The sequence below is a fragment of the Vipera berus genome, assembly GCF_964194415.1.
Source record: "Vipera berus genome assembly, chromosome: 2".
NCBI classification, from domain to species: Eukaryota; Metazoa; Chordata; class Lepidosauria; order Squamata; family Viperidae; genus Vipera; species Vipera berus.
In genome coordinates this window covers 89,060,502-89,075,171 of record NC_138203.1, presented here as the reverse complement: position 1 = coordinate 89,075,171, position 14,670 = coordinate 89,060,502, and the positions used below count along the sequence as shown (strand labels likewise).

Below are 14,670 nucleotides of genomic sequence, written 5' to 3'. Positions count from 1 at the left end.
TATGCTCAGAAGTGTAAAATGGGTACTTACCTATCCCTGCTCTAGAGTCAAGCCTCATTGAATGAAAAAAGTCCTCTGTTCTAAATACTGTAGGGTGGATGGAGGTAAAAATGCCTTCTTGCAAGTTCAGAAAGCAAGATATGCAATTAAGGAAACATTCCAAAAACAGTGCGTAACAGGAAAACGTAGGGACATTTTTACCCTGAAGTACTTAAGGGGACATGTTTATGTTTGAGGAAATCCTCATCTGATCTGAGAATCAGTCAAGTGCTAAGGAAATCTCTCTCATGCCTGCTGCAAGTGTAGTATGTTCCTGTCTGCCACTTGGCTAATATGCAAGAACTAAGGAAACACCATTTTTTAGTACAGAGAAACAAGGTAATATACTATAAAGCAGCAGCTCGAGTTGATACCACTCTGATTCAGCGAGAGGAGGAGGAAAACTTGCAAGATTCTGTTAGCATAACATCTCTCTATAACAGCAGACTCAGCGTTCCTTTGAAGTTGATTTCTTGGTTCTATCTGCCTATTGGGCTTGACAGCTCACTATATCATATTCCCCTTATACTCCTTTCCACCAGCTTCATTTAAAAAAAATTATCCAGAAAGTGTGCCTGACTGGGGGATAATAGGGGCTGTAATTAAATGCAGCTGGACATCAGGAGGGTATATGTTGATATAAGGTAATAATGATCCTGATTTTGGTCTGCTTGCATTAGAAATTATGCTCTTTCAGATATTTGTCAGCTTCCGATGGTCTTTATCTGAACATTTATCTGGAGAAATGCTCCCAAAGCAGCACAGATGGGATTGTTTTAGGTTACATAAATTCACATCTCACTAGTCACAATGGAGCTTTCCCTAATGAATAAATATAAAAGCTCTGTACATGAGAGCTAATGCATTTTGGATTCCAGGGCTTAATGATCTGCTTTATTCAAATGCTCTTATTTTAATACTTATTGATCACCAGCCAAATTGCACACCAGTTATTAACGAAGGCAGTTTAAAAGTTAAAAAGATTTTTTCAGTGGTAGAAATCTACTTCTTTCAGAGCACTACGTACACTAAGATTTTTTTTTAAAAAAAAACCCAGGACTATAGAAGGGATAAGGCGCATGCGGCTCTTTCAGCCGTCTCCTGTGGCTCCCGGTCCTCTGCCATGTGCAGTCCAAAAAAAAAAAAAAGTGGGACTAAAAAAGTTCAACCAATCAATTCAAATATGCAGGGTAGGTGCATATCTCGCCTTGGCTCCACTCTTCAGTCAAACCCTGTTCTGCGCATGTACATGCATGTACGCGCATGCGCACACATTTTTTGCGGCTCCCAGTTTTTCCTTTTGTGAGGGAACCGGTTCCGAGTGGCTCTTTCACTGTTTCAGGTTGCTGACCCCTGGGATAAGGCATACTCCATTAACATTTTGTCTTAGCCAAACAATTTGTTGATACAATTCTGACTGTTGCAATTGTACACGTTTCACCATCTAATGCTTTGGAATTTTAGCAGATGGTTGCAAAAAGTACTATTCCTGCTCTTACCGGAAATCTTTCTTCGCCAGCCCAGGCAATGATACAAACCACCTGCCATTGCTTTCAATCTTTATAACATATTATTTTTCCTGATAACGTAAAGAAAGGTGACTTTCATAATAGGATTATTCTGCCAAGTGCTGGGACTGGGTGAGGTCAACGTGGGATGAGATTGAAGAGTGTGACATCTGAGTAGTGTAGCTGTGGCGCCAGATTTTTTTTTTCGTTTTCGCTTTTACTCTTTCTTGTGTTTTTATCGCTCGACATATTGTTGTCTTTTTTTGACTGTTAAGCCAACCAGAGCTCAGCCTTAAGGAAGGTGGCTACAGAAATGTTTGAAATAAATAAAGTTTATAGAGAAGAAAAGCATCGTGACATGTTAACAAACTTTCCAAGATTTGTTCACTGCCTAAATTCAGTATTTGTAGATTATGCTTACATGGTAGGGACTCCTCAATTTATGGCCACAACTGAGCTCAACATTTCCATTGCTAACTGAGACAGTCAAATGAGTTTTGCCCCATTTTACCTTTCTTGCCGCAGCTGTAAAGTCAATCACTGCGGTTGTTAAGTTGGCAACACAGCTGGGAAAAGGAATCTGACTTTGCCATTGAATTTGCCTTCAGGTGGTCACAAAAGGTGGATCACATGATCCCGGGACAACCATCATGAATGGGAAGCAGTTGCCAAGCGCCTGAATTTTAATCACGTGACCGTGGGGATGCTGCAATGGTCATAAGCATGAAAAACTATCATAAATCACTTGTTCACTGCCGTTGTAACTTTGAATGATACCTAAATGAATGGTTGTAAGTTGAGGACTACTGCTATAATAGCAGTATAAAGGAATCATTAATGCATCTGCCTCAGAGTGTTTTAATTCCACAGCACACCAAGAGTGAAAAAAGTTGTGTATAATTAACGTATTTACTTTTATTTGTATGCACATATATAAAATCATAAAATGTTACTAGTTTGCTGCCTGATTAATTCCTGAGTTTTAGGATACCACTGAAACACAGCAGTTAAACTCTGAACATCTTAGATATGAATAATTCTGTCTATTCCGTGATTGCACATGTCAATCATCAATAAACGTCAGTCTTCCAGGCCCTTCATTCCTCATCCATCGACGGTATCTTTTCCATCGAGGATCCAGTGCCATTTTTTTCTTCAGCTCCTCCTCTTGCTCTAGTTTGTAAAGCTAAAAAGGGAAGGTTTAATGAAACCCACATCAGTCTGCAATATATATTTACACCAACTCATTGCAAATTTCAGTGCAGACACCTCACTTTCTAATGCAGGCTCATCCACGTATTAGGTATTTCATAGGAGATCATTGTGAATTACGTAAGTGTAAATGAATTGGTCCCAGAGCTCAAAAAGCTAGATAAGGCAAGAACATTAAAATAAATAGATTAAAGCAGGAATGGGTAAAAAGTAGATCAATGATTTCCTGGAGGATCATTCAGTGATTTGCAGGAAATCTCCATGCATTTATTTCTTAGTATTTTAAGCAAAAGCAGGTAAAACTCATGCGCTCGTGACCTCTCGTCTGGACTACTGCAACGCTCTCTACATGGGGCTGCCCTTGAAGACCACCCGGAGGCTCCAACTGGTACAGAATGCAGCCGCGAGAGTTGTGTTGGGAGTCTCCCGATACTCCCATGTTACACCTCTGCTCCGTGAGCTGCATTGGTTGCCAGTTGTCTTCCGGGTGAGATTCAAGGTACTAGTAATGGTGTTTAAAGCCCTACATGGCAGGGGTCCGGAGTACCTCAGGGAACACCTGCTGCCGGCATCAATCTCCCTGCGCCCTGTGCGTTCCCACAGAGAGGGCCTCCTCAGGGTGCCACCGATCAGAGAATGTCGATTGGTGGCCCCCAGGGGGAGATCCTTCTCTGTGGGCGCTCCGGAGCTATGGAACCAGTTACCGGTAGAGCTCCGGATGGCGCCCAATCTTCGCTCCTTTCGTCGCGATCTGAAGACGTTTTTGTTTGTACAAGCCGGCCTAGCCTGACGGGGGATTGGTGGGTTTTTTTTTATTCTTGTATTCTTAATATTGTATCTTTGGGGTTTTATAATTGTAACATATCAATTGTTTTAAAATCGGGCAATTTATTTAATTTCCTTTTAATATTTGTAACTTTGTATTTTATTCTTGCCCAGTGAACCGCCCTGAGTCCTCAGGGAGAAGGGCGGTATAGAAATATTAATAAATAAATAAATAAATAAATAAATAAATAAATAAATAAATAAAATTGATGGGCAAGTCCCACTCCAGCGCAAAACCTGTTACTATGCTAAACTGATTCTCAACCTCAATTTTGTTCAGCTGTAATACAAATAACTGATTACACCCATGAATATTCAGCTCTGCCAGTAAATCTCAGCAAATCACAAGCAATTGTGTACTTATATGCCAAACTACAGATCATGGGATGGAGTATATTGTGGCTATGGTTTTCATCGGTGTTTTAATCAGCCTGAGGACCACACCAGGTTGAGGGCCACTCAGTCATCTGGGTGGGGCTCACAGAAGTGGATTCAGGACTTGTAAGGGACGATATTGGTATTTTAAAGCACTCATTATGCTCTTTCAAACCCGTTCGCCAAGATCTACTCACTTGGGGGAAGGTCACGAAACAGTTTCTGATGGACAACAGGTACTCCTTGTAAAGCAACTGTCTTGTTTAGTGACTGTTCAAGTTATGACAATGATGAAAAAGTAATTTTGGGACCAGTCCTCAAATTTATAACTTCACAGACTTGTAAAGCAAAGAAAAGCTGAGGTAAGATTGTAAGTACTGTCACAATTTCCCCAATGGTAGCAACTGCTTTGTTTAATGACTGAGTTGCAGTCCCAACTGTGGCCGCTATAGAGGATTGCCTGTACATACAACTGCTAGGCTGCTCCCTTTTTTTATTCCTGAACTAGATAATTGACTCTGCTTCCTGAAAGACCATCTTGTGTTTACAAATCGTGAATAGCAGTAAACGGACCAAGCAGCTTTAAAAAATAATAATAATCTCAATTAGAAATCTATTCTATTAACTAGACATTATAGAAACAAACAAAAATGTAGCTTAGGAGGCTATAATGGCTATGCATTTACTGTGTATTATTTAAAGAGAAAGTTTTATATTTCACAAAATCCAACCAATGAAAAGTAGGAGACTATCTACTGCACCTCAACTGTCAAACCAAGGTAATAATTGCACTGTGGATGATAAGACATCAACCCTGTGGCTCATATAAATCTATTGATAATTGCTTGGGATTTGCTGCATGAGATCAATGCTCAAAGATTTTGAAAACCATCTCTGTGGTTACTCACTAGGCCAGGCATGTCAAACTCGCGACGTATCGTGACATTTTCCCCATTGGCGGCAATGGAGAGGGCGAGGTTTCGTCATGATGCATCCGGCCTGTGGGCTGGCAGTTTGACATGCCTGCACTAGGCTGAGAATATTGGTGTGTGTGTGTGTGTGTGTGTGTGTGTGTGTGTGTGTGTTACTTCTCTGGTGTCACCATCACTCACCTCATATTTTTCTTTTATCCAAAGCTGCCGATCAAGAAAGGACTCTTTCTGATGATCTTCCAAAGTGTCAAATTGGGATTGTGACATTTTCATATATTTGCGTATGATATACAATTTCTCTTCTTCACCATACTCTTGCCTTTTGATATTGAAAGTATAAATCCACCAAAAATACCATGCTATGTATTTGCACAGATAAAAAGGTGCTAAAATAATTTGAAACAAGAGAATGTCATAGATCCGGGGTTTCTGGTAGCCACCCTTGATATCTATTTTGGTTTTTATTACATCTTTGATTATTTGTTCTTCTTCTTTGCGGATTTCTTCCTTGGTTCGTCTGCTTTTGCCCTTTTCTTTGGCTCTATTCAACCGACCCTGTTGCCTAGCAATTTCAGTGGCTTGTATACGATATTTTGGCATAGTTGCTAGGTAGTTGATAGCTTCATTGTAGCTAGTCCGCCAGCTGAAAAACTAAAACACGAAATGGTAAATTCAAATTCGCATACTATTTTAAAACTTTAGAAAAACTATAACCCTTATTTTTTTCCCATACTGCTTGGTCTAAGTATAAAATTCACTTTATTGTGTTGTTTTTTGCTTGAATTAGTACAACCTTGTTTATTTCATCTTATCTGAAATTCTGCACCTTTGTATTCAGAACTATGAGTCATGACATATTTTTAAGAAATCCAAATGCATTATTTTCATGTGCTGCCTGCTTGTGTTTTATCACAGTCTCTTTGCATTCAAACATGTACAGACAGTCCTCACCAGGCTGAGATTGCATCATTATGTGAAGATTAACGATACGCAAACTTTTATGCATAATCATGTCATGACAAAAACAAAGAAATATATAGATTGATATGTGGCTTTATGAATCGCGATAGACAAATTCAATATTAAGAAATGGCATAATTCCCAATACGTGGCAAGTGTACATAACAAATTACAGGTAGTCCTCAACTTACGACCACAACTGAATCCAAAATTTCTGTTGCTCAGTGAAACAACCTTTCTTGCCACAGCTGTTAGTGAACCAATGCAGTTGTTAACAATGCAGCTGGTAAGTGAATTTGGCTTCCCCGTTGACTTTGCTGGTCAGAAGGTTGCAAAAAGTGATCACATGACCCCAGAACACTGCAACCATCATAAATATGAGTCAAAATATGAATTTTAATCATGTGATCACGGGGATGCTTGTAATGGTCGTAAGTGTGAAAAACAGTCATAAGTCATTTTTTTCCAGTGGCGTTCTAACTTCGAATGGTCAGTAAACAAACTCTTGTATGTCGAGGATTACCTGTATGCACTGTTTCTCAACCAAAAAAAAATTGCACAAGAACAATGTTTAAAACTTTAGAAGTTTTATTGCTTACTGTTTACATAAAGCAGGGGTGTCAAACTCAATTTCATTGAGGGCCGCATCAGCATTGCGGTTGCCCTCAGGGGGCCGGGTGGGTATGGCCAGGGTGGGCGTGGCCTACTGGGTGGGCGTGGCTAGAGTGTATGTGGCCTACTGGGTGGGCGTGGCCAGCTCTACATCGTTCGCATCAAGGGTGCCTATGGGGACCTGGGCAGGAGTGGGACAGATCTGAGGGTCTCTGGCAAAAGGAGGTTCTCTGGGCCAGGGCCAAGGCAGTGGGGGCCGTTCCCTCACTGTTTCCAGGATGGCTTCGCGGGCCACATGAAACCACTCTGCAGGCTGGATCTGGCCCCCGGGCCTTGTGTTTGAGATGTCTGACATAAAGGAAGAAAAACACTTAGCATATTTACCTGGGCCTACTGAGCTGCAGCTTGAAGGGAGTAAACAATTACATTTTCCTCACCTCCACCCTCTACTACAAGTGGAATTCTGGATCCAATACCACAGTATGTCCAAACTAGAGGAAAATACGGGAACAGGTAGGATAAAAGCATACAGTACTTACCTGAAATAGAGATATGGCACAAACTGTGACAAGAATCACTATTCTGACATCCACCTTGGGTGCCAATCTTCTAGAATAATAGTGATAGTAATGGCTGTAATACTCCTCAGGATGATCCAGCATATAATCATAATCCTTACGAGTTTCTTCATCCTGAAAAAGAAATTGGCAGTTTTTTAAATGTGGAAATATTCCATATAAAACAATGCTTCTGAATGTGGATTTTAGGCCAATTATATCTAGCTTTGTTGATTTAGAAATTAAACTGTCAAACAAATTAATTCTACTTATGCAATAAAACTAAAAGCTGAATTTAAACAAAGCAGTACATTTGCTTTCAAACACAATTAAAACAATATTATGTACTTCCAGAATAACAGAATAACTCCATGACTGAACCATCCATCATTTTTATTTTCTAAAATAAAATGTTTATTTTTCAGAATAAGGAAAGCACTGCGCTTCATTGAATTCACTTGCTTTGAAGGCTTTTAGAAACTGCACTCGCACAACTCAGAAATCCTCTTCAATTTTTTCACACCTCACTTATATTGATTACTTTGATTAAACAGCATGTTACTGTTTTTTGTCCTTACTGAACTTAGTGAGTGTATGCCCTACTTCTCAAAATATTCAACATACTGAAAGAATAGAGAAGTTAGAGAGCATCTGCTAACAGTTTCCTAAGATTTCCGTTGCAGTTATTTGGATGAAGATCTGAGATACTCTTATTTCTCATCCTGATGCAGATGAAAAGGATTTATCCCAACCTTCACGTACCAAAGAGGCCTGTTTTTGAAAGAAGTCAAACGTCTGCACTCGTACACCTAACAACTAAACAAGATATACCCCCTTATGTTCAAGAATAAATGAAACAGAGAAGTGCTTGCTAAAAACTGAAAGCGAAGTAAAATTTCTTTCATCAAATCTCAAGAACACAGCCTTTATAGAAAATCTGCCAAGTACAGAGGGAAGCAAAGAAATACACCAAACACTAACATTTCACTGCCATCTACTAGTCATCCAGATTTTTATAGCCATGAAAGTAGAAAAATATCTCGTTTCAGAGATACTGTAGAAGAGAGATAATATGCAGAGATAAGGGATGTCAGCAGAATAGAAAATCGGTTTACATAGATTAAACTACCACCATTCATTTTGGTTACCTTCCCAAATATGATTGGCAGTTACTCTTCGCTCATTTCAATTTTTTTTAAAATGTCTATTGAAGATGTTGAATATGGGACTTGGCTTTTTGTCATGCCACACATAAATAGGAGTGGAGAAATTACACGATGAAGCTGTGACCCACCCAGTGTTGAATCCATCTTAAAAGAAGAAATAGGAATATTTCTGCTAGCATTAATTCCTAAATAAAATGTCTTTAATATAGTGTGTATGACAACTACTGTATTTTTATAGTCCTCAAAGTCAAACATTACCTATATTTAATAATTCAAAAGATTCTTTGCTACTTGAAGTCCTCCATGGACTGGTTTCCAATGATCTACCTTGGCTGAAAGTTTTCTTAAAACATTGTCAATCCTCATAAAACATTTTGAATGGAGAAAATTATAAATCTGATGGTCTTAAAAACACACAGTATAAGTAAAATTGGAGAAGAAAAGTAAAATTCATAGTTTTATTTGGATTTCAGCCTATCTAGCAGGCACCTTTTAATATATGATAAAAGTTAGAAGATTCTCAACTTGGCTTTTGGAGACCTGTAAACATAATAGCCTTGACTCATTGTTTTCAAATCGTCTCAAGTTCAAGGGACTTTATTATGTTCATCTCAGGGCTGGTTTTCATCTTGTTTTCTAATATGCTAATTCAAATTATTGGTAATGATGCTATTTGACTACCTGTATTCTGTCATTCCTGGTACAACCTAAAGAGCTACTTGATACTCATCCATGAATCCTGACATATCACCAAGCGTGATACCCTGCACTTTTTTAAAGTCACGATTCTCTTGCTGCATAAAGTTTAGAGAACACGATCACTTTTATACCTAAATTGCATGTTTACACCAGTACATCTTTTGAAAAAGCTGATCTAGTAGTGGTGTGATTATACAATGTCTCTATCTTAGGACATCTCCAGCTTATGACAATTGTTCTTCATTGTTAGGAAACATTCACTTCAAATCAATGGTCTGTCTCAAAGCCTGTTTCTTTGAACTTCTCCTTTTTTTTTGAAGTTTGGGGATAAAAACAAGACATAATCTTACATTGGAGGTGTAGAGATTACTAAAGTACATGGGATGCTTTAAAAACCTGCATAATGTGATGGATTATTTCAAGCTCTAAAGCTGACATTTCAAATATTCAGAACGTAGAAAAGCCTTAAGGGGAATTTAATTTAAATTTTTAATTTAAAAAGTTTTCTGCAGGGTCTCTTCCTGTCCCATGTCCTAAGAAAACTGCGGTTTTCTTCCAAAGATTTGTCTAGCCCAGATGCTATTTGTTACACCTGCTAGACAAACACTCCTTGAAGCCCAGTAGTATAAAACAAATCGTTCGTCCCCTCTTGTTGTCCCTAAAAGCTGGCATCCAAACACAGGTAGTCCTCGACTTACAACGGTTCATTCAGTGACCTTTCAAAGTTATAACAGCACTGAAAAAAGTGACATGACTATTTTTCACACGGATGACTGTTGCAGCATCCCCCATGGTGACATGATTTACATTCGGACGCTTGACAGCTGACTCACATTTACAACGGTTGCAGTGTCCCGGCCCTTTTGCGACCTTCTGACCAGCAAAGTCAATGGGGAAACCAGGCTCACTTAACCGGGTTACTAATTTAAGAAGAACCCTGGTGATTTCACTTAACAAATGTGGCTAGAAAAAGTCGTAAAATGGGGGCAAAATCCACTTAACAAATTTCTCCCTTAGCAATGTAAATTTGCCCCCCCCCCCCACAATTGTGGCTGTTAAAGTCAAGGACTATCTGTATACCGTTTCTAACGCAGGGAGGTTCCACTTCATTGCCAAAGCCGATACGTCTTCCAATAGCAGCTTTCCCGAAGCAGCCCTTTCTAAGCCAAAGCAGGACGGGTTTCTGGATTATCCTACGACTAATATGGGGGAAACGAGACTCCTTAGATTAGGTTAGGACAGGGCTGGGAGTCCTAAAAGAGCCAAGTTTGCCTACCCCTGGGTTAGGACTTGTCACGTGATGCAGCAGAGCTCCTTTTCTTGTTTTGACTTCAAGTAACCTTTCCTAAGGTAGGGACGCAGTGGGTCAGTGGGTTAGGATGCTGAGCTTGTCGATCAGAAGGTCGGCAGTTTGGCGGGTCGAATCCCGAGTGCCGCGTAACAGAGTGAGCGCCTGTTACTCGTCCCAGCTTCTGCCAACCTAGCAGTTCGAAAGCACGTAAAAATGCAAGTAGAAAAACAGGGACCACTCCGGTGGGAAGGTAACAGCGTTCCGCGCGCCTGTGGCGTCTAGTCATGCCGGCCACACGACCACGGAGACGTCCTCGGACAAGCGCTGGCTCTTCGGCTTTGAAGGAAACGACTAGCACCTTTACCTTTAACCTTTCCCAATTGGATGCCGGTGGTTATGTATAGCCCTGGCTACCCACGACACCGCACCTTGCATCATCATCATCCCCAGCCAGCCCGCGCAAAAGCAGGGAGCTTAGGGACGAAAAGAGCTGCAATTAAATCATCACCTACATAGGAAATCCTCCAGGGCCCAACCAAACAAGGCCGTCGGGTTCCGAGTCCTTCTGGCGTCAGCCATTCCCGTCCCCCACAGCTGCTCCATCCTCTCTCTCTCTCTCTCAAGGCGACCGGCGGGAGGAGGAGGAGGAGGAGGAAGCGCGTGTTCGCAGGAGGGGAGGAGGGTGCGTGTCTTACCGGAGGCATCCGCCCAGGCCGGGAGGAGGGAGGGGGCGGTCCCGGCCCCGCTCTCTCACCTTGAGGGTCTCGTAGGCGGTAGCGATCAGCAGGAATTTCTCCTGGGCGCTTTCGGCTCTTTTGCCATCCCGGTCGGGTTCCCGCTGCCGGTCCGGATGGTAGCGTAAAGCCAGCTGCCGGTAGGCGCGGGCGATTTCAGCCTTGCCGGCGTCGCGGCTGACCCCGAGCACGTCGTAGCACACCAGCTTCCCGCAGTATAGTCCTTCCACCAGGGCCTCCGCCGGCCCCAGCCAGAGGCACTTGAGGGCCCACACCAACAGCGGCCAGGGCCGCCGAAACCGGGCCCCGCCGTGCCTCGGCACCCGCGCCGCCGCCGCCGTAGCCATAGCCGCCGATAGCCGCGGCCGCTCCCGAGGAGGCTTCGCCGTTGGGCCTCGGTTGCAAGACGGGCAAAGCCCCGACCGGCTCGCCTCGTCCCGGCGGCGGCGGCGGCAGCCTTAAGGGCGGGGACTAGAACGGTCGGACGTGGACAAAAGCGAAAGGGGGCTGGCAAGGGCGGAGCGCCAACCGGCCGACGTGAATGGTCCGGAATGAGAAATAAGCGGCCAATCAGCGAGCAGAGGAAGGGAAGCGGGAGGCCAGGCCAAGGCTCGCCCAGACGGGATGCGAGCTTCAACGCCACAGGAGCGGTTGAAGACGCCCAGAGGGGTGGGGACAGAGCAACCGAGGGGACCAATGAAAACGAAAGAGGTGGGGTTTAGATCAGAGGTCTTCAAACTCGGCCCTTTTATGACTCGTGGACTTCAACTCCCAGAATTCCTCAGCCAGCATGCCTGGCTGAGGAATTCTGGGAGTTGAAGTCCACGAGTCATAAAAGGGCCGAGTTTGAAGACCCCTGGTAGATAAAGGTTGGGGGGGGGGAGAAATAGGAAGGACACGCGGAGCGTGTTCAGCCAATAGCGGGGAGGTAAGCTGAGGGTCGGAGATGAAAGAACCCAAATCAACAGCTAGGGGTAGACCAGGAATCCAGCTGATTCAGGAATTCTGGGAGTTGAAGTCCATGAGTCATAAAAGAGGAGGTTGCCTACCCCTGGGGTAGACGCTTGCTCCTGGGGAGGAAAGCCATGGCAAATCTAGACAGCACGCTAAAAAGCAGAGACATCACCCTGCCAACAAAAGTGCGCATAGCCAAGGCCATAGCCTTCCCAGTTGCAATATATGGCAGTGAAAGTTGGACCATAAGAAAGGCTGAGCACCAAAGAATTGAGGCCTTTGAACTATGGTGCTGGAGAAGACTCCTGCGAGTCCCTTGGACTGCAAGGCGATCAAACCGGTCAGTCCTAGAGGAGATCAACCCTGACTGCTCTTTAGAAGGCCAGATCCTGAAGTTGAAACTCAAATACTTTGGCCGCCTAATGAAAAGGAAGGACTCCCTGGAGAAGAGCCTAATGCTGGGAAAGATTGAGGGCAAGAGAAGAAAGGGACGACAGAGAATGAGGTGGCTGGATGGAGTCACTGAAGCAGTAGGCGTGAGCTTAAAGGGACTCCAGAAGATGCTAGAGGACTGGAAGGCCTGGAGGAACGTTGTCCATGGGGTCGCGATGGGTCGGACACGACTTCGCAACTAACAACAACAAAGGCAACCTTGGCTCTTTTATGACTCGTGGACTTCAACTCCCAGAATTCTTGAGCCAGCCATGCTGAGGGAAAAGGGAGAGGTTTCCAAGCTGAGCCACGCTGGCTCAGGAATTGTTGGGAGTTGAAGTCCACCAGTCATAAAAGAGCCAAGGTTGCCTACCCATGCAATAGATAATACGCCTAAGAACTTGGGCATGTTTTTTTAAAATAATTGGTTGTGTGCTAGCAAGTCAGTGTCGACTCTTAAGGATCACTTAGATAAATTTTCTCCAGGACCATCCATCCATCCATCCACAGCATACAGGTTGAATAAATGAGAGTATACAGCTTTGTGTCATGTAATGTGCAGATTGGCTTCTTCACCTGTGTATAGTTTTTGCATGAGAACAAATGAGATGCTCTGGGATTCCCATGGCACTGCTTGACACATCTACCCAATCAAAGGCTCGTCTATAATCAGTGGGGCACATATTAACTTCACTTTTGTATTCTTTGGCTTTCTCAATTATGCAGCATGCATTAGAAATAATGTTTTGGGTCCCTCTGCCTTTAAAAAAAAGCCATCTTGAAAGTTGGCCTTTTTCTTTTCTATGTAGGATTCTATTTTGCATTAGATAATTCTAAGCATTATTTGGCTAGCAGGTGAAATTAAGTATGCACACACTGCAGAGTTTCCTTTCTTTGGTATTGGTATATAGATCAATGTCTTTCTTATCTGTTGGCCACTGGGTTGCTCACTAGACTTAGTGGCATAGTTTGGTTAGATCTTTTACAGGTTCTTCTTCCATTACTTTCTAAAGATAATTTCTGAGGACAATTCCATCAATTCCAGAAGCCTCCTGATTTGATAATGACTGCAGTGTTAAGCTAATCTATTAACCTAGGAGGGATATATATTTTAAGTAGTACGTTATTTCTTATGTTTCTTTGTTCTTGCTTTCTTTTCTTTTCTTTTTTCTTTTTTCCCCTCTCTCTCTTTTCATTGTTTTATCTATTTCTTAAGAAATGTAAAAGTGTGAGACGGCTTATATGGAAAAAAAATAGAATTAAATCTGTCAATGTAAATTGTTGAGAAAATTTTCACTAGTCAGAATATCCAGAATTTGGTAGGAGAAATATACTATGATAAGGCAACCAAAATGACTGAAAAGAAAAGAAATATTATACTAATATGATTATTTTTTTTAGGAATATTGGGGAAAAATTACATACTCAATTGCTATTTAACAAAACAATAAGAATTGTATTAACTCAATGTTTGTAAAAAAGGATATTTTGGGGGAAGAGGAAATCAACTAAAATTAATATATGGAATATAGATTATAGAAATTAATTGTTAAGGATTGTTTTACAAATGTAACCCAGACAACACACTGTTTACCAATTATTGAGTGATTTATGTTTTGTTAAAAATCAATAAAATATATTACAAAAAAAAGATAATCTGATGTTCTAATGCTAGATGTAAGTAGCAAATATCTTCCAATGCATCTTGGTCATTGACATCTTTACTCCTTCCATCTTTATGGGATTTATCAGTCACTACCTGTCCATTAGAAACCTTTTATATACAAATTCCAGTTTGGAACACATTCAAGATTGGAATCAAGATCTTTTGAAAGGCCTTGTTTTCTATGTCTGCTTTCATCTTTGATGTCTTTACAGGTATTGTAATACTGCTCTGGATCTCTTCTAAGATGTCTGAAACTCTGTTCTCTCTTGAGATTTTTGTCTTTCATAGCTTTGGTTTCTCTTTATTTATTTTTCGGCAATTTCCATGGTTCGTGCCAATATCCAGCTGCTTTCTTCCGCTTTTAGGGCTTTGGCAGTTCCTTTTCACCTTCATCCTTAGTAACATTTGTATTTATTCCAGAGTTCTGGTTCCCTATCAAAGAAGTTCAAAACTTCGAAATGATTCCTGATGGTCTCCTTAAAAACTGTAGGCATTATGCCCAAGTTCATATTGTAAAACAGGTTGATTTTCTGCTGCTTGACCTTGGAACTTGCACAACGGTAGTTCCTGCTGTGTTCTTCAAGCAGCCCCTGACCACATCTTTTTCTTACAACTGAACTCTTTCACTTCCTTGTGCCAATCACGTCATCGGTTTCATTTCCATGTACTCCATTTGGTGCTGTCACTTATCTGACGACAGTGTTAGCA

General features: G+C 41.8%; 1 protein-coding gene across 2 annotated transcripts; it reads right to left on the bottom strand.

Annotated features, from left to right (window-relative positions):
* Positions 1 to 2,391: 2,391 nt before the first annotated feature.
* On the bottom strand, positions 2,392 to 11,358 carry DNAJC25 (DnaJ heat shock protein family (Hsp40) member C25). Of its 2 annotated transcripts, XR_014025051.1 has the most exons (5): positions 10,931 to 11,358; positions 7,003 to 7,155; positions 5,072 to 5,542; positions 4,157 to 4,297; positions 2,392 to 2,733 (listed from the first exon to the last, which is right to left on the bottom strand). XR_014025051.1 is itself a non-coding variant. In XM_081317147.1 (4 exons), exons 1-4 carry the CDS (start codon positions 11,255 to 11,257, stop codon positions 2,611 to 2,613), a joined length of 1,074 nt encoding a protein of 357 aa, XP_081173273.1. In that variant the 5' UTR covers positions 11,258 to 11,358; the 3' UTR covers positions 2,420 to 2,610. The 2 variants fall into 2 exon arrangements, 1 of the variants encoding a protein (XP_081173273.1); XM_081317147.1 differs by lacking the exon at positions 4,157 to 4,297 and having other exon boundaries at positions 2,420 to 2,733.
* Positions 11,359 to 14,670: the final 3,312 nt, after the last annotated feature.